At 36.3% G+C, this 19440-nt stretch overlaps 1 protein-coding gene and 1 long non-coding RNA gene across 5 annotated transcripts in view; one reads left to right on the top strand and one right to left on the bottom strand.

The window, feature by feature from the left end:
- UFL1 (UFM1 specific ligase 1) overlaps positions 1–9494 on the bottom strand; it is a 32394-nt gene extending 22900 nt beyond the window's left edge. For 2 of the 4 annotated variants that reach the window (XM_072832021.1, XM_072832020.1), the window contains exons 1-6: positions 9332–9494; positions 7675–7820; positions 6591–6619; positions 5830–5927; positions 5200–5314; positions 3309–3439 (exon numbers count right to left, since the gene is read on the bottom strand). In XM_072832021.1, coding sequence (XP_072688122.1) covers positions 3309–3439; positions 5200–5314; positions 5830–5927; positions 6591–6619; positions 7675–7820; positions 9332–9408 — 596 coding nt within the window. In that variant the 5' untranslated portion in view covers positions 9409–9494. Of the gene's footprint in view, positions 1–3308; positions 3440–5199; positions 5315–5829; positions 5928–6590; positions 6722–7674; positions 7821–9331 lie in introns of all 4 variants that reach the window. The other 2 variants (XM_072832023.1, XM_072832022.1) reach the window with 1 other exon arrangement.
- Positions 9495–9558: 64 nt separating this feature from the next.
- Positions 9559–19440, top strand: part of LOC140636624 (uncharacterized) — a 71869-nt gene continuing 61987 nt past the window's right edge. The window contains exon 1 of the long non-coding RNA XR_012033847.1: positions 9559–9879. This is a non-coding gene — a long non-coding RNA (uncharacterized lncRNA). The remainder of the gene's footprint in view (positions 9880–19440) is intronic.

Here is a 19440-nt window from a genome sequence, read left to right on the forward strand (position 1 = left end):
AGAGGGAGAAGCAAAAGCAGACTTCCCCTGAGCAGGGAGCCCAACTTGGCACTTGATCCCAGGACCCTGGACCCAAGCTGACGGCAGACACTTAAAGGACTGAGCCACCTAGGCACCCCATCTTTCTTATGATATTCTTAATATTTTCTTTTCTCTAGCTTACTTTATTGTAAGAATATAGTATATAATATATAAAAGATGTGTTACTCGACTATTTGTCATTGGTAAGGCTTTTGATAAACAGCAGGCTGTTAAGTTTTGGCGGAGTCAAAAATTATTCACAGATTTTCAACTTTGGTGTGGGGGTTGGTGCCCCTCACCTCTGTGTTGTTCAAGAGTCAACTGTATATTAAGGATGATAGGAACTAGATTTCTCAGGGTCCAATAAGGGAGTTGCAAATATGAAAACAAGAAAACTAGAACAAAACTAATAGGGGGCTTGGAAGGGAACTGGAATTTTCAGTGTGAACTCATGGTTTTTGATAAGCATAAAAATACAAAAATATAGATATATAGAGGGTTGTATACACATGTTTACATGTATCCCTTAGCTTATCTGCTAAGAGGACTTGGGAACAATGATGACCAGACAGCAATAAGCAATTTAGTGTCCAGAACTGGGGTTCTAAATAGTACACTCTACTAAAAAGAACCAGGGTTTCTTGGGGAAATGGCTGATTCCAGGTTTGAGACAAGAAAAGTATGAACGGAGCCTACAACTTCTTGTTGTACTAGAAAGGAGTGCTCCAAGAATGATGGGGACATATTAAAAGGACACAGAAAAGAGACTGATGGGTGGCCCAATAGCTATATTAGAGCCAATTAAAAAATATCTAAATAATGATAATAATAGATTTCAATTCCATGAATAAGATAGGGAGCCATGAGTCATAGTGATTTATATAAGCTGAAAGTTTGATTAAAAAACATAGTAACTTACAAGATCTCAAATTGCCCTCCACACAATACAAGATCTCAAATTGCCCTCCACACAAATACTTAATTATAAAGGAAAAACAAGTAGTTTTATGACAAGCCTAACAGATACCTCCTTATTAAGAAGTTATAATGCACACTATCAGTAACTAGAAAAATCTAAACTGTATACCACCTGCTAGGACTCAATGACAAGAACACAGAACTACTTTGGTTACATTCCTGTCAAAGATGCATAACCTGAACATCAGCATGAAAAAATAGCAGACAAGCAAAATTGAACATCTTATAAAATAACTGGCCTGTGGTAGGTATTCAAAAGTGTCAAGGTTATGAAAGTTAAAAAAAAAAAAAAAAAAAAAAAGACCAAGCAAGCATTCCAGATTGAGGGTGACTAAGGAGACATGCCAATTAAATGCAATATATGATTCTGAACTGGGTCCTTTATAGTAAAATACATTATTGGAAAACTGGTAAAACATGAATGAGATCTAAGGACTAGATGGGAGGAATGTATCAATGTCAATATTTGATGTTTGAATTATAGTTATGTGATTATATAGGACAATGCCCTTGTTGGTAGGACACAAACTGATGTATTTGCGGTGATGGATATTATGTTAGGAACTTCCTCTCAAATGGACAGGAAAAAAAGATTCTTCTGCAATTTTTCTGTAATTGTGAGATGTTTAAAAAAAAAAAAAGGAAAAAAGAAAACAGTTGCACTAAATTGCAAGCTTCTCTTCTAACCTTGTCTTTTGGACCAGTGCCTTGTGTGTATTAGGTGCTCAAGAAGTGCTTTTGATTTGTTGAATGACCAAAAGAAATCACTGTGGCTGTCTTATAAAAAATGTCCTGGAAGGTAATAAGAGTAGAAGAAGGGAGACTGGTTAGAAAGCTACTAAAATAGTCCAGTTAAAAAATGGACTGATCTGGGGGGAATGGTGATGCCACACAAGTAAAGATAACAAATATTTAGAATACAGAATTCAAAAAGCCTTTGTTTTCTGAAAAAGGGGGCACTGAGAGAAAGGATGATGTAAAGGATGACTCCCAGGTCTGTGGCAAAACCAAATGGATTAATACCATTTACTGGTAAAATGGAAACACAAGTGGAAAAATAAATTCAACTAGGGTAGAGTGGGGTAGCTCAGGGATAGTAAGCTATTTAAAATATGGTGAATTAGAGGGATTTGTAAAACATTTCAATAGAGATGCTGTGTGGGTAATGAGTCTGAAATTTAAAAGAAAAGTCAAGTCACCTAGGAAGACAGTGACAAATGAAGAAGAAAAGATGACCTGAAACAAAACAAAACTTTAAAGGCTAGGGAAAGGAGGAAAAGCCAAAAAAAGGTGACTTATAATGTATTACCAAAGGAAGTAAGAGGAAGGCAGTAAAATGTGATGTTAAAAAATAAAAAAGAAAGAAAAAAAAAGAATATTTCAAGACAGTTATGTCTTAACTGGAGTTAAATGCTACTGCCAAGTCATGTAAAACATGTTAGAAAAATTTCATGATTTGACATTGCTTTGTAAGTTGGTAGAAGCCAGACAGCTGAGTTGAGAAGTGACAGAAGGTCTGAAAACTGAGACAGTAAATGTAGATATCAACTCCTGAGAAGGTTTATTTTAGGAAAGGGACAAACAAGGCGATAGAGTAGAATATGGGGTTGAGAGAGGTTTGATTGTTTTAAAATGGGAGAAATCTGAACTCAAAAACCACTGAGATAAAGTTAATGACCCAGGAGAGAGGAGATACCTGAGAATGTAGGTTTTCTTAATTCTGTATCGGAGAGTCACTCAGGCTCCAAAAATTTCAGAAACTCTTACTTTAGAAAAGTTAAAGTGATTTTGATATTAACATTGTTAGTCATGAGAATCGTAGGATGTCATTTAGTGGAAAGGGCTCTAAAATCATCTAGCCCCACCTGAGGCTCAAAGGAGTTAGGAGACTGACTTATCTGCTGCAGCTCATACGGTTACTTTGTGATAGAGCTGGGACCCGAGGACTTGTCTTTAGACTGCAAGCTCCTTCCATGACCCCGGGATGACTTGATATACTGACCTGAGTATTCTGCAGACCTGCATCTGGGGTCATGAGGGTGATTAACATAGGCAGTGAAGGATATGTGGGCTGGGGAGTGTCTGGCTACATTCTAGGGCTCTGGAATCCTGAACCCCGGTCACAGAACTCTATCTCCAAGAACCGAGGGGAGGGTCCTGAAGGAGACTAATAAAAAAAAAAAAAAAAAAGAAAGAAAGAAAAGAAAGCTGATAGAAAAAAAAAAAACCCAACAAACTGTAATCAAAGAAATGTAAAAATATACATACTTTAAAGCAGGCTTTAAAAACAAAAACAAAACCAGGCTCACCGGGTAATGGCACTGAACAGTCCCCGGATGCGGGCTTTATGCCGGGCTACGAAGGCTTCTGTGAATATTACTCCTCTGTTATCAAGATCGATGTGTCCATTAATGATTCTACCTAGTCGCTGAGTTAGTGCCTGGGGGTAAAGGTGCAAGTTTTTATTAATCTGAAAGAACAGAATTATACATAATACAATTGTATAGGTTTTTTTTTTTTTTTTTTAAAGATTTTCTTTATTTACTAATGAGACACAGAGAGAGAGGCAGAGACACAGGCAGAGGGAGAAGCAAGCTCCATGCAGGGAGCCCGATGTGGGACTTGATCCCGGGACCCCAGGATTACACCCTGGGCCGAAGGCGGCGCTAAATTGCTGCGCCAGCCACCCAGGGAACCCTAATTGTATAGTTTTAATGAAGTCACGCTGCACACTGATGTTGTATTATCATTATGATTGAGAGACTTCAACAAGTACAACAAATTCATAAGATATATAAGACTTAGTATCTAGGAAACTTCATCATCTCAGAATAGAACCAAGAATTGAATGAGTCAAATAGCTGGTATGTTAAAAGGCTTTGCTACTCGCTAAGAAGGGCTATTTCTAATGGAAAATAAAAGTGACCGATTAACCAATTTTCTAGATACAGGCAGCCTGAAACATACAGGCAGCCAAGACATGTATGTGGGTCTTGAAGAAGACTCTGCTTGGAGCTTCAAACACTGAGTGAAATAAATGTTATTCTAAGATTCTGAAACCTAGGGAAACATGAGACCTAAAAAGTTATCTTCTCTGATGCAAATATTAACAAGTGTATCTGTGCCCAGAGATCTATACTCGCAGACAACAGACAACAGGATTTCCTAGTAATCCCAAGGGAGTGTTTCTCCACAGCTACAGTATGACTGCGGTCAGGTATATCTGAAATAAGTCTGGGTATATATCACATCCCAAGAGGAGTTAAAACTACTCAAGGCAGCCCCCTGGCTGATACTTTTCTGGTATAGAAACATGCATTTCAAACAACTTCTTAATGATGTTTTAGAATACTGCCTGTGATACTCAGAAAAACTAGATCTGAAAAATTTTAAGAAAACATACACATTTCCAAAATGTATCAACAGCACAGTTTTATAAAAAAATCTTTTGGGTCTGTACTGGTACTTTTTAAAAGTGTTTTAAAAACATATTCTTTGACCTGTGATTAACATATAGTTGCTCACGTAAAATAGAACTTAGGCTCCTGAAATGCTATATAAAATAGGTCTATATTCAAATGGTCTTTTAGATGCAATTATAGGAAATCACTCTCTCAAAATGGATGAGTAAATATGTCTGTATTATAAATTAATCTCATGTAAATATGGTTTGATAAATTTTTTAAGCTGGATTTTCATAAAGTGATATATACCTAAGAAGAGATTTGGCTTTTCTCTTATTTATTCCAATAAATACAAAACAAAATCATCATTTATTGAGTACCTCCACTGTGCCAGACATCTCACTAGATATACCATCAATATAACCTTACTGGAGTCTATGAAAAAGACAATCATTTCCATTTAAAGATACGTAAATTGACACAAAAAAAGAGCTGAAATAAATTTCTTAACCTTGAACAACTAAGTAGTGGCATAAATGTATTCAGATCAAAGTCTGTTTTACTCCAAAGCACATGCACTTTCCACTACAAAACAGATGTCTATAATTCTAGAATGTCAAACTATTTTAAGAACAAAGAAGTAGTCATTTCTAAATGGTCTCATGAGAGCCATCAATATATAGGAAGTATCCCCAAACACTTGCAAAAACATTAATTTATGGTAAGAAAGTCTAGTTTTTTTCTTTCAACTAAAATTCTTTACCTGAAAAGACATTATACTATTAAGAAAAAATACCTGTGTCAGAAAGTTTCCAGGAAGATCATAGGTTTTACATAGCTCTGATATGGTGACCTGACCACTTTCTTGCAATTTATCATTAACCTCTTCTGCTAACCGATCCAAATAGTTCCTAATAGTTCAAAAAAAAAAAATTAGGAATAGTGCTTTTCCTCTTTTAAGTACAATAACATATGCCCACTAAAGAATGAATAGGGTATCTTTAGGTAAACATGATTTATGACTCATATTCTGAAAATTATTTTTTTCTTATAAATGTAACTAAATGGAAGGTCAACCAAATGACAAATGCTGGCATTTTTTAAACAATGTAAATTGCGCAATCATTTTTCATTAATTTTTTGGAAGAAATTTGTTTTCAGAGTTAAGATCAGATATAAAGACTGTAAAAATTACATTTTGTGCTGCTTTAAGATAATAGAAAAAAAATCAAAGTTTTTATTATTTCCAAGTACTCCATACAATTAAGCACTTACTTTTTAAGTACAATGATCTTAACAATGAAAATCAGCATTATGAGAGTTCTAAATAAAATGCCAAACTGGTCACAATTGTTTTAAATTTAAACACTATTAAAAAAAAAGAGAAAAAGAAACACAAAAAAGTGCTCTTATATGCTGTACTTACTCATCTATCAGTTGTCCCAACACTAGCTGAACATGTTTTTCTGATTTTACAATGTCACCAATTCTACTTTCAATATGAGTCAGATCCACATTAATTACCTAGAAAATAAATAAAATTCTATAAGTCGTAAGTTCATATTGTCTCTTAAGTTTAAAGTTACATATTAGAAATATCTTTTTAAAAACTTACTTTCTCTTAAATGAATTTCAAATTAATTGTAAGTATTGTGAAAAGTCTCAGACAAATAAAAACTTAGAATCTTATTAACTTTCATTTCTGAACAACTACATTTTCACTTGCTAGGAAAGCTTGCATTAAGAAGCTATAGTTTCATACAATAGGCACCTTTTATAAAGATTTTCTAGCTTCTTAAAACATAGTGTATCTTGCTGATGACCTGCATGCTTATATTTTCTAAAAATATCTTCTACTTTTAAAAATATTTTTCTATTCCTTCCATAAACTAAAAGCACATAAACGTCAGAGATATTTTTCTCTCCAAATTACATAAACCCAGTAATTACATATAATGACAACTATGGGTTTATTTGGTAAAGAATAAGCAAATAACTGAGAAAGAAGAACTTATTAAATCAATTCAACATATCAGAACTTATTAAATTGATTAAAAGTATTAGTGAGGACTGTGAAACTATTTCTTCACCAACATTATACAACATAGGATACCAGTATTAGTGAATACTTTAGTCATAGTATCAAAAAATTGAGAAAGGAAAAATATTTATAAATTTAAAATTTACCTGTTGCAGATCAACAATGTTTACTCGACCTTTAAAAAAAGACATTTATTGATTTTATATTTACGTGTAAGACACACAAGCCAAAAAATACGTTTCAATAGATATTTATCTGGACAGTGGAAGTCCTCCTTCTACAAAGGAATAAAGCCACAATAATTAATGTTTTCATATACAAACCATTAGCTAAATAATAAATAAGTCTTTATGGCTGGAGGCATAGGCAATAATTTATTTTTGAAGTTTCATTTGTCACATAGGCTAATAACAAATGAATACACAAGTTGCCCAGACCTACGGATTTAAGATTTATCTCCCTTCACAATTTATCTGTGACCAAAGAGATACAACTAAATTCAGATGAACTTTAAAAAATTTTTGGAACAAGTAATAGATTTCCACCTATTGGCAAAAGAAAATCTGTCAAGTATTCCAAATTATAGCTAATATTTGATTAGCTAACCATGCAGGAAGATGAACCAACACCAAGGGTACATTTGATAACATCTAATGAGTTGTTTTCATAGTTGCTTCTATTTTAACCAAATAGTGCTCAAAGTTGCTCAGTAGTTTGTTCAAATTTTAAAAAGACAAAGAAAAACAAAACCTTTATGTGCTTCTAATAGCGTTTCCTACAATATAATAGGTATAGCACTATATTGTTTCCTAATTTGCAAATACTGAAAGGTAAGTTTTTAAAAGAGTGTGGTAGTATTGCTCTATATTTTAACAATCTGTAATCTTTTAAAATCTCTGTTCTCCTTTCATAATTACCACCTGATAATAGATAGCTTACCCTCCCGTCATCCAATAAATTCATGAATTATGGATAGAACAGTTGATTAATTCACATACAGAACACATAACTCATAATAATAAAAAATGCTATTTTGTAAGGTGACAATATTTGACTTCATTTAAATTATATGATCTTCTTTACCGGAAGCTATTAAAAATATTGAGGCTGATTTTTATATTAATAATTGGGAAGGATGTCTTCTATCCTCCGAATAATTTATTATTTATGTTTTAAGGGTTTCCCCCCCACCTTCAAATAACCAGAGGAAAAAAATGAGGAATTACTTACCACCTCGGACATGTAGCTCATCTCTCATTTCTTTACTAATCTGAGCTGGTGTAATATATTCCTTCCCATCAAGTGTGTGAACTACTTCTAGCTGTTTTTGAGCAATCAATTTATTCACAATCTCAATGCAGTTCCGCTCTGACAGCCTGAGAGGGACAAGAAGTTTCATTATTTATTTTTTAATAAATTTATTTTTTATTGGTGTTCAATTTGCCAACATACAGAATAACACCCAGTGCTCATCCCATCAAGTGCCCCCCTCAGTGCCCGCCACCCAGTCACCCCCACCCCTGCCCTTCTCCCCTTCCACCACCCCTAGTTTGTTTCCCAGAGTCAGGAGTCTTTCATGTTAGAGACAAGAAGTTTTAAAATGCACTTGATATATCTGTGCTTAACAAAATTAACAATGTATGAAAATGGCTTAAAAAAAAAAAAAAAAAAAGCCTGGGTGAAGAGGCACTATACTCTGTATTACAAAATCTGTATCTTTTATTAGTAAGCCATACAGATTCAATAAGTCTAAAAAAAAAAAACAACTCTTGGGGGGTAAGCAGGTTGACATAAACTTCAATCGTGTACCTAATTGGTACAAACCATCCTATTACAGAATTTCAAGTTTGCTCTCTCCTCTGCGCCTGCTTCTACTCTTCAAATCTAATTAGAAAGGCGAAGGACATAGAATTTAGGTAGAAAAAGGTCTGCCCTTTTACCTCAATTTCCATTTTAAATTCAGTTAAAAAAAAAAAAAAAGGAAAAAAAAAAACCACCCCCAAAACCAAACAAAGCACACTTTTCTTTTAAACTAAGCATGTAATTGCTTCGCTTCTACTACCATTCGCCCATAGGCAGGAGACAAGGCCTAGGAAAACCAGGACTGCAACTGTTATCCCAGCACTTCAGGATCTGCCCTGGTTCGCTCTCAGTGCTACAAAAATACAGTATTAAGGGATTAAGGTCTTCAAGCCCCAGGAGGCACAAAAACATCAAGAGGTGAGAGATACAGTCAACGGATTCCAAAAAATAAAAAATAAAAGGGGGGGGTTCTATTAATATTGTATATGTGATCTGTAATATTAAAAGGCAGAGCTTTTAACCCCTAAGGTTGATGGCTCTGCGAGGAATGTCAGTGTTCCAGGAGTCCTTACAAAATAATGACAGATGGGACCAGGGGCCCGGCCTAGCACTGCTCTTCCGGTGGACAAAAAAAAAAAAAAAGAAAGGCAAGATGTTGCAGGAGTCAACGTAGCACTTGCTAAGCACTGCATGTTGGCGTTAGAATGTCCTGGGAGTGTCGAACAGGCGAGGGTGCCACAGGGACTCGACGGGCGATTAAGGATGCGAGGGCACTCGTGGCACTGGGACGGCGCGCAGGCACCAGCGCGGCCGTCGGGAGGGCGGGGCGCGCCGGCCTCGGGCCCGGGCCGACTCGGGGTGGGGTGGGGTGGGGTGGGGGTTCCGGGGCGTAGAAGCTCTCGGGCTTTTCCGCCAAGAACTATGCTTGGAACCGCCGCCCTCCAGGCTCGGGAGGAAGGAGAAGGCAAGACGCGGTGACACAGGGTGGGTGGGAAGGTGCGGGGTCCAGAGCCAGGGACCCCCCGGCCTCAGCTCTCATGTGGCTGCCCAGGGGCTACTCAGCAACGAGAGGGAGGGTCGGCACCTCTGAGTGGCCTCGGCGAACTGCGCCCGCTGGAAGTCAGCTGCCAACCGCCTGATCTCCTCCCAGGCGTCCGCCATCACGGCCGAGCCGCCGAAGAGCCGCCGACACGTCAGCCCAGACGCGGCGGGAGCCGAGGCGGAACGGGCCGCGCGGAGGGACAAGAGACTCCTCCCCCGACGCAGAGGCCGAACGCGCGCGCCCCGCGCCGGAGGGGCGTGTCGGAAGGGCCGCGGCCCCGCCCACCCCGCGTGGGCGGGGCTTTGCGGGAGGGCAGGTGGAGAGGTTCTCGCCCCGAGAGTGGGAGGCGGGACGCGGCAGGTCAGCAAAGTGCTACTTTAGGTCTTTTTGTATTCTAACTCCTGTTTCAGGGCCGTGATGATGAAGTTCGCCACTTTTCCTTTTCTTATGCCCTTCATTCGTGTTTTGGAGAGGGAGCGGGGAGGTGCCCGCAATTAATATTCTCTCTTCCTCCCTGGCTATTAGCAAGAGCAGTCCACTGGGTATCGTGGGCACAGAGCAATTGTACCTTTTGGGAGACAGTAATGAAGGTAGGTACTCTAATTTATTTATTTATTTATTTATTTATTTATTTATTTATTTATTTATTTATTTATTTATTTATTTATTTATTTTGCAGAAGAGGTGACTAATTTGGTTACTATGAAAGCTGAGAATTGTGCTCATGTCCCTCTAGATTTAGAATGTTATTCTTATCTATTTCTCCTGTGGGGAAGATTGACTCCATCAAACAATGAAGAAACAGAATCATACGATAATACGTATTTATATATATATATGTACGGCTACGAATGAAATGGAGGAGGCAAAGGGCACGTTTATTTTGCTTGCCCCTGCATTGATACTAGGAAAAGTTAAGTATTTACTCTGGAGTAAATTTCACGTCCCCTTTCACTTTTATACATAACTATTCACTTTAAAAGGAAGAAAGAATTCGTTCCTTTTAACTGCATGCGCAATAGAGTTGGTGAAGGGGAATTGTTTCAGTTCTTTTCCAATCTCAGGGTGACTCAGATCCAAAACCACAAAGGTACATGTATGGTAAAGTTCCCAGCTTTATTTAAAATGCAGAGAACACAGTCACAAAAACCTGTTACTAACACCAAACAGTCGCATAGTCTGGCAATGTGATTGCCAACCAAGACGTGGAACACCAAAAGTCAAGAAGGTAACTTGGAGGAGGGTAGGGGGTGTTGTTTCAAAGGGCATCAAGCTTCAGAACAACCAGAAACATTCATTCGTGTAACAAAGGCTTGTCGAAGGTCTATCAAATACCATGGAATACATTGGTTGGTAAGGCAGACATGATCATGCCGTAAACAACTTATAAATCTAATAAAGCAGTTTTTTTTAAAAAAAGTACTTAGTATATACTATAAAAAGTATAGCAATAGGGAAAGTATAGTGTGCCATGTAACCACTTGGCAGCTAAACTTCTTCCTTATCATACAAGACTCTGGCAGCCTGGCTTCTACTTTTTGGCAGCATCAGCTACTGTCCACCACATGTGGAGTAATGGGCTAGACACACCAAGCCCTTTCAGGACTTCATATCTTTCTGGAATGCTTGTTCCATACATCACTGTGCCATGCTCCCATGTATTTATTTTTCTATGATGTCCCAGATTAAATAAAACTCTTCAGTGAAACCTTTTAAAAATTCCTACAGTTATTCCATGTGCAGTGTCCCCACAATTCTTCATTCAAGCGTCTCTAACAGCAAGCAAAACTATATTGCAATTTTTACTTACTATACCTCTAAAGAGTCTGAGCTCTTCGATGCTCCCTAGCATTAGTATGATAACTGGTTCATAGTGCCTGGCATATTTCATGTATATTAAGTGAATAAGTCAGTGGAAATACTTTGTTGCAGCGTTTTACTTTGGTATAATAATATTTACATTTCTTCTTAAAAGGCAATAATTCCTAAAAAAGGATAATTCATGATTGTGTTTTCTAGTGACGAGACTAAAATGATAGCCACTAGCATGATGAAGCTATTTAGATTTTAATTAATTAAAATTATATAAAATTACACAACAGCGAACAAGTGGAATTTGAGATTGAAAACACAATGTAGTTTATATTAGCACCCCCCCCAAAATGAAATAGGCATAAACTTAGCAAAATACATGGATATGTATGTGAGATAAACTATAAACTTTGATGAATGAAAGCAAAGAACAACTATATAAGTGGAAAGGCATTCCATGTTCATGGATAGGAAAACAAAAAAAACCCCTCATATTATCAAGATGTCAGTTCTCCTTAACTTGGTCTGAGTCAATGCAATCCCAATCAAAATCTCAAAAAATTATTTAGTGGATATCAACAGACTTATTGTGAAGTTTATACACAGAGGCAAAAAAAAAAAAAAAAAAAAACCACAACAGAATAGCCAATACACTATTGAAGGAAAATGAAGTTGGGGTACTGACACTACCTGATTTAAAACTTACCATGAAGCTACCCTAATCAAAATAATGTTGTATTGATGAAAGAATAGATAAATACATCATTGGAAAAGAATAGAGGTTCCCAAATAGACCCACAGAAATATAGTCAACTAATCTTTGACAAAGGAACAAAGGCAATGCAATGGAGAAAAGATAGCCTGTTCAACAAATGTTGCTAGAATAGTTGGACATTCATACACACACACAAATGAATCTAGATGCACAACTTACAGCCTTCCTAAAAATTACATTTGGATCACAGATCTAAATGTAAAATGCAACTAGAAAGCCCATAGAAGATAACTAGAAAATTTAGATGACTTTAGGTATATCATTGACTTTTTAGATACATTATCAAAGGCACAACACATGAAAGCAAGACTTGATAAGCTGGACTTGATTAAAATTAAAAACTGCTTTGCAAAGATGTATGTAAGTCAAGAAAACAAGACAAGACACAAACTGGGAGAAAATATTTGCAAAAGATATATCTGATGAAGGGCTTATCAAAATATATGCAGAAGTCTTAAAACTCAACAGTAAGAAAGCAAAGAACTCAATTAAAAGATAGGCCAAAGACCTTAACAGACACCTTGCCAAAGAAGGTATACAGATAGCAAAACAATGTATAAAAAGATGCTCTGCATCATGTCATCAAAGAAATGCAAACTGAAATGAGATACCACTACACAGCTAGCAAAATGACCAGAATCCAGAATACTGATGAGGATGTGAAGCAATACGAACTTTCATTTGTTGCTAGTGGGAATGCAAAAAGGTACAGCCACTTTGGAAGACAGTTTGGTGCCTTCTTAAAAAACTAAATATACTCTTACTGTGCAAATCAGCAATTGCACTCCTTAGTATTCACCCAAAGGAGTTGAAAACTTATGTGCACACAAACACCTACACACATATATTTAAGGCATCTTTATTCATAATTGCCAAAACTTGGAAGCAGCTAAGAGTTCCTTCGGTAGGTGAATGGGTAAATGAACTGTGATATACCCAGACAATGGAATATTATTTAGCACTAAAATGAAATGAGTGGTCAAGTCCTGGAAAGACATGGAGGAACCTTAAATGAATACTACTAAATGAAAGAAGCCACCTGAAAGGGCTACATGCTGTATGATTCTAACTGTATGACATTATGGAAAAGGCAAAATTATGGAGATGGTAAAAAGACCAGTGTTTGCCAGGGGTTGGGAAAGGTGGAGGGACGAATATGCACAGCAATGAGGATTTTGAGGGCAGAGAAAATACTCTATATGATATTATAATCATGGACATGTGTTATTATACATATGTCTACACCAATATGATATAGGACACCAAGAGTGAGCTTTAATATAAACAGTGAACTTTGAGTGATTATGATGTGTTAATATAAGTTCACCAATTGTAACAAATGTTCCTCTCTGGCGGGGGACTTCGATAATGGAGAGGCTATATGTGTGTGGAAGCAGGGGTTATATGGGAAATCTCTATACCTTCCTTTCAATTTTTCTATTAACCTAAAACTATTCTTTAAAAAATTGTCTTTAAAATAATTAATAAAGTTTAAAAGCTAGTTGTTCAGTCATAATAGCACCTTTCAAATGTGCACCTTTCAAATGTGCAATAGCCATATGTGGCTCCTGGCTATCTTATGGGACAGTATAGAAAGCCATTTTCAATTGTACCAGTTCTGTTGGACAACTCTGGTTTAGACCTTTGATAAAGGCACATATTTGTTCACTGAGATCGTGAGACTCAAAACAAGGATCTGCACCTAGCAACCATATACCTTAATTGCAGTAACAGTTGTTTTGAGGAGGGAGTAAGAATGTGAATGGGAACTATTTCAATGTTGGCTAACATTGTGATACAGAGTGGAGGAGCTTTAAGTAACCTAATGTATGAATAGAATAGTAAACAGTACAAGTGGCCACTGAATAAGAGATAAGAGATTCCTTTTAAGAACAAGCTTTATGTAGACTTCAAAAGCAGAGCTTCAGTTCTATAAAAAACACTTTCTAACAGCTTGTCTAAGTCAAATGTTGACATGTATATTATGTGGGAAAGACTCAGGGTCTTTTCAACTATACTAGGTACATGATTGTGACACCATCCTCGGATTCATTTTAAATTCAAAGACTAATAAAATGTTCTAACATTTGTAATATGGATTGATGGCTTCTTTGATGATATAAGATGTGATATTCTGAAGTTCCTGCAAGATAAAATTTTCTGCTAATAAAACTTGAAGCATTTCCCCCCTACTTTACTAGAAAATGATAAAGTTTGAAGTACTTTCTCTAACTCAACCCAGGAAAATAAACCCAAACTGCAAAATGTGTACTGTCAAACAAGTCGTTGCAGAGAAATTACAAAGACATGCGTTAATTAAGTCACTGTTATTATCTTATTTTAGTTAGGGACTTAACAATTACCTTAATACCACCATCAAACATGGCAGTAAAATCTTATACATAGAAAGCATCAATGCATTATATTGTTTCATTCATTCGGTGAATATAAAAAATAGTGAAAGGGATTAAAGGGGAAAGGAGAGAAATTGAGTGGGAAATATCAGAGAGGGAGACAGAACATGAGAGACTCCTAACTCTGGGAAACGAACAGGGGGTAGTGGAAGGGAAGGTGGGCGGGACAATGGGATGACTGGGTGACAGGCACTGAGGGGGGCACTTGATGGGATGAGCACTGGGTATTATACTATATGTTGGCAAATCGAACTCCAATGACAAAATATACAAGAAAGAAAGCATCAATGCCTTAGGAAACCAATATGATTTTTGGGTGGAAGAAAAGCAAAAAGGTCAGAAAAAAGGTGAATTGAAGAACCAGGAATAAAGGAAGCAGGAAGGTATAGGGGATGGAATAGTTAACAATATCTCTGCAGAGTCAAAAAGAATGAAAATAAATGGAAGCCTATTGACTAGTAGAGTAAAAAAGGTTATGACTTTTAAGAGGAGATTTTTTTTCCTACTCTGGTAGCAATAGAAGTCAGATTGTAAGATACCTATGAGCAAATGTAAATAATGAGAGCAAGAACAAAGAAGAACTGATCAGGTCTTGAATGAATACAAGATAAGTCAGTGAAAAGAGAGATTATGATGATGTTGAAGAGGCAGGCAGCAATCACTCAGGGATCACAGAATCACAGCATATTAGGGCAGGAAAGGCTCTTCAGATCATTCATGCTAATATCTACCCACATAAATAATTTCTCCACAAGGCCCTGGCAATTTATGTACTTTTTGCTTGACCACTTCAAGTGATGAAGTATTCCCTTTTTTTTTGCAAAGTAGGTTAGTCCACTTTGGGACAGATCTAACAGAAATTCCTTCCTTATACTAAAGCAGGATCTGTTTCTTTGTAGCTTCCATATTCTTTCCTTGGGTCCACAGAGTGACTCTAATATATTTTTCCCATGACAGCCCTCCAGATATTCAACATGTCCTTCCTGTTTTCGTTCTCTAAGTTAAACATCTCAGACCCTTCAATTATATTTCCTGGCAGAATTTCTGGACCTCTAGATATCCTGGCCACCCTCTCTTATTGAACTCTAGTTTGCCAGTATCAGCTGTAGAAAGTGATGCCCAGAAGAATATAGTGTTTTACAAGTAGTCTGGCTAGAGCAGATAACAGTGAGATTAATTTCCCTAGATATTATATTTCTTAATTGGACTCAGCTTAAATAGAGCTGGGGATGAACTGTATCTGACTGGTTTTTATCTAAATTGTTATCAAACTAGGTTTAGTCAACTCTACCTGAAAAAATTAATTTCACCTTGTTAGCTTTGACCCATTCATTCATTCATTCATTCATTATTTTAACAAATAGTATTTGAGGTCTACCATATGCCAGGCTTTGTGGTATGCCTTGAAGATACCAAGAAGCACAAACTGTTTTAACCAATTGAGATTATTTCAAAAATCAAATGTCATTCCACATTGTTATTTCTGCCATCCCTTATCATCTATAAACTTTTAAGATATAATTAAGTTTTTAAGTTAATTACAAAATTGATTAAGAGAGAAGCAAGGATATATACTGTGATAAACTGATGACACTGGTGTGTTAGGATCCTAGATTCAAAAAATTTTAGAGCTAGAAGGAACTTTAGAGATATCTAAAAGTCTGATTCATTTATTTTATAAAGTAGAGGTAGCATGTACTTTTGAGTGTGATTGTCTTAAATACAGATTTCTCTTTTTGTTTAAGGGGAAAGTCATGGAATGCCAGCTTATTTATGGAATTCCAGATTCAAATTTATCAGTCTTATAAGGAGCAAATTTTTCAAGACTTATTCTTTTTTTTTAATTTTTTTTTATTTATGATAGTCACACACAGAGAGAGAGAGAGAGGCAGAGACATAGGCAGAGGGAGAAGCAGGCTCCATGCACCGGGAGCCTGACGTGGGATTCGATCCCGGGTCTCCAGGATCGCGCCCTGGGCCAAAGGCAGGCGCCAAACCGCTGCGCCACCCAGGGATCCCTCAAGACTTATTCTTAAAGAACTCATGCTATTTTATAATAATCACCATTTTCTTTATCAAAATCCTGCAAAGCCATCTATTTAAGAACTTATTTCAGAATTTTTTTGCTTGCCTATATTTTTCATTTTCTTCTCATTCCAAAATGAGGTCTAAAATTCTGTTTTGATATTTGTAGGTTTTGTTGGGGGGTGAGGGAGCAAGTTTCTGTTCATTGTGACCTTTCATCTTTATCAGTAAAGCAATAACTGTTATCCCTCTGGTTCACATCACTTTATCATTGGTACGTAATCCTTTATAGTGTGACCTGTGGAGTCAAATGCATGTAAATACTTTATAAAGTTATCTTTATATTTACTCACCCCCTTACTCCTCACTACTGTTGTGACTGTATTGGCAGGGTTTCATTTTAGAGCCATATTTTTGTGAAAATTGTTCTGCAAATACATATATTTATTCCACAAACACTAAGTATTCTTTTGTTTCCAAGGGAACAAATTCCATATTAGTCTTTTCTGGTTTTGTTCTCTCTACCCCATCACCAATGTCTTCACAATTCCGTATTTAGAGTCAGACTTATTAGCTCCAGGCATCACTTGCTTTCCTATGTATACTTTTCTACAGTGTAACTGCCAAGCAAAATGACAAAAAGGAAAATTTGCAAAGGAACAAGTTAGTGTTATTGTCATTGGTTGGGTATTGTTCTCAAAGGAGCTGAAATTCTTCTATTTCATCAACAAAATGTGGTGTAAAGGAATATATTGGCAGTGTGTATCACCGCTAAGGCAGCAGTATGTAGAATGCTATGTGAATTTAATAGTCATAAGGACACATTCTAAAAGAATACGTAGTATCTGTGTTTCCTGCCAAACAAGGAAAAAGTCACACTGGCTCAAATCTCCAAGAATGACTTGTATGTTTCTTCTTCTTCTTGGTATGTTGCATCATTTTCACCCACTTCGCCCACTGCTAACATCTCACCTTTGGCAACTGACTGATCTGTATTTATGACTGATCTCTGTATCTATGAGTTTGTTTTATTTTAGATCCCACATATAAGTGAAATCATATAAGATTTATCTTTCTCTGTCTGGTATCTTTCTTCTTTATCTCTTACTCCTTCTCCTGTCTTGGTTTTCTCCTCCTCCTCTTCTTCTCCCATGTGTTATTTAATAATTACACCAACAAGATGATATGTTATAAAAAGATTGAGGACTTGTAGCGGATGCCACATTATAGCAGCAGCAGGAACAACATCTGGGAAGTTGTTAAGAGCCACAGCTGGCATCGCTAATATTTACCTTTTTAGATTCCATTCTGAGGAGATTGTTTCTGAGAGTAAGTTCTGGTCAAGCTCCTAAAAGTGCCAAAATCAAGGGTAGTTGGCATCTCTCCAAGTTCATGTGCAAGGTAAAAATGTCTTCAGATATATAGATGCACAGTCTATAGTATTACAAATCTTTAAGGCAATTCTTATATGCTCTTAAATTAATTTGTGTCTTTGAATCTTAGAATCAGTATTCATATTTTAAGCAGATTGTGTTTGTATATGAGAGAGATACTATTGCTGATACTTGCTATTCATCATAGTAACTACATTCTAGTGTAATTTTGACACAGATTAAACACTTAATGTCTTGCTTACATCTGTTTGACCATAGCAATTCCTATTGATTTCTTTTGGTCAGCAAATACACGACGCATAAGCTCACACTCTTCCTTTTAGTACTCAGGATAGACCACTAATCAATTATGGCATTTGTCTTGCTAAGCCTGGAAATTCCTGAAAATCCTTCTCAAACAATGTTCCAGCCAACTGCTAACATTATATCAAAGTTGGCACTTGCTATGAAATATACTCCTCATTCTAGAGCAAGGCCATATCTCTGAGAAATATCCCAATGTAAAAAGACCTCTGGGCAGTGGCATCAGAACTATAAGGATCACCTATGGAATATGTCAGATGCCTTTCTGAGTGGGGAATTACACCAGGAGAATCAGATACAGAACCCAATTTCTTAGGAGCCAGGAGAGAAGATAATTCTGGTTTGGACTTAGAGTAAAGGTAGGATGGAAACAAAAAGAGAAAACATACTTTGGGGCTCTAACTATAAATCTATAAATTGTCTATGTGGCCACCACTCAGATTCCTCTTATTTTACTAAGTGTTTTTTTTTTTTGTTTTCCACAATGGTGTTTAGTTGTGATATCGTACATGTTCCCTGGGGCAAATGATCCAGAGTAGTGAAAGGGAACACATTTGTTTTTAGTTTTGTTTAACCATAACATAGAGGAAGGAGCTTCTTAAAAGAGGGAGTTAATTCTTTTCCTAGTGGCTCTCACTGTTTGGTCTCAGGAAACTTTTATGGTCTTAAACACTCTGAGGATCTCTCAAAGACCTTTTGTACATGGGTTATATCTATTAATATTCACTGTGTTAAAATTAAAACTGAAATAAAATAGTTATTGAAATGACTACAGTAAAATGTTAACATAAATAATATATATATTTTTGTAAAATTGATCTGTAGAACAAAAAATTTAGTGAGAGGAGTGGCATTGTTTTATGTTTTTCCAAATCTCTTTAACATTTGGCTTGTTAAAAGAAAATTCAGAGAACTTTATTTGAAATGAATATTTTATTGAGCAAGCAACAAATTATTCGTAAGCAGGGAGACATCAAAACTAAAAGTGGTGGAAGCATGGCTTTCAGTGGTTACAACTCAGTTTATAAAGCATAAATAAGGAAGTGCATTGTTTTCTGTTGTGATTTGTTACTAAAAATTACATACCTTTTAGGGTAGTAGCACTCTGTTTGCTGATTTGCTTACCTGTCTGCTTACTTGATTGACTAGGAAGCTATAAAGTCATGCTGATATGAAGAAAGGATAAGTTTTATTTAAGGTCAGAGTCAGCATTTCTGGAAATCAGGACAATTTTAAACTTTGATTACATGACTATAAATGTTTGGTGTTTGGGTATATTCAGACTGTGCCCTTCATTTTGAGGCTTAATGGAAGCTTCTTAATTCAATTTGTTATATATCACATATCATGTAGTCTCTGGAAAACTTCACTGTATACTCGTGAAAAAGACAAATAATGACTTAATGCCATTTTGAAAATAGTTTTGAC

This window comes from Canis lupus, chromosome 7 (assembly GCF_048164855.1).
Source record: "Canis lupus baileyi chromosome 7, mCanLup2.hap1, whole genome shotgun sequence".
Taxonomy (NCBI): Eukaryota; Metazoa; Chordata; class Mammalia; order Carnivora; family Canidae; genus Canis; species Canis lupus.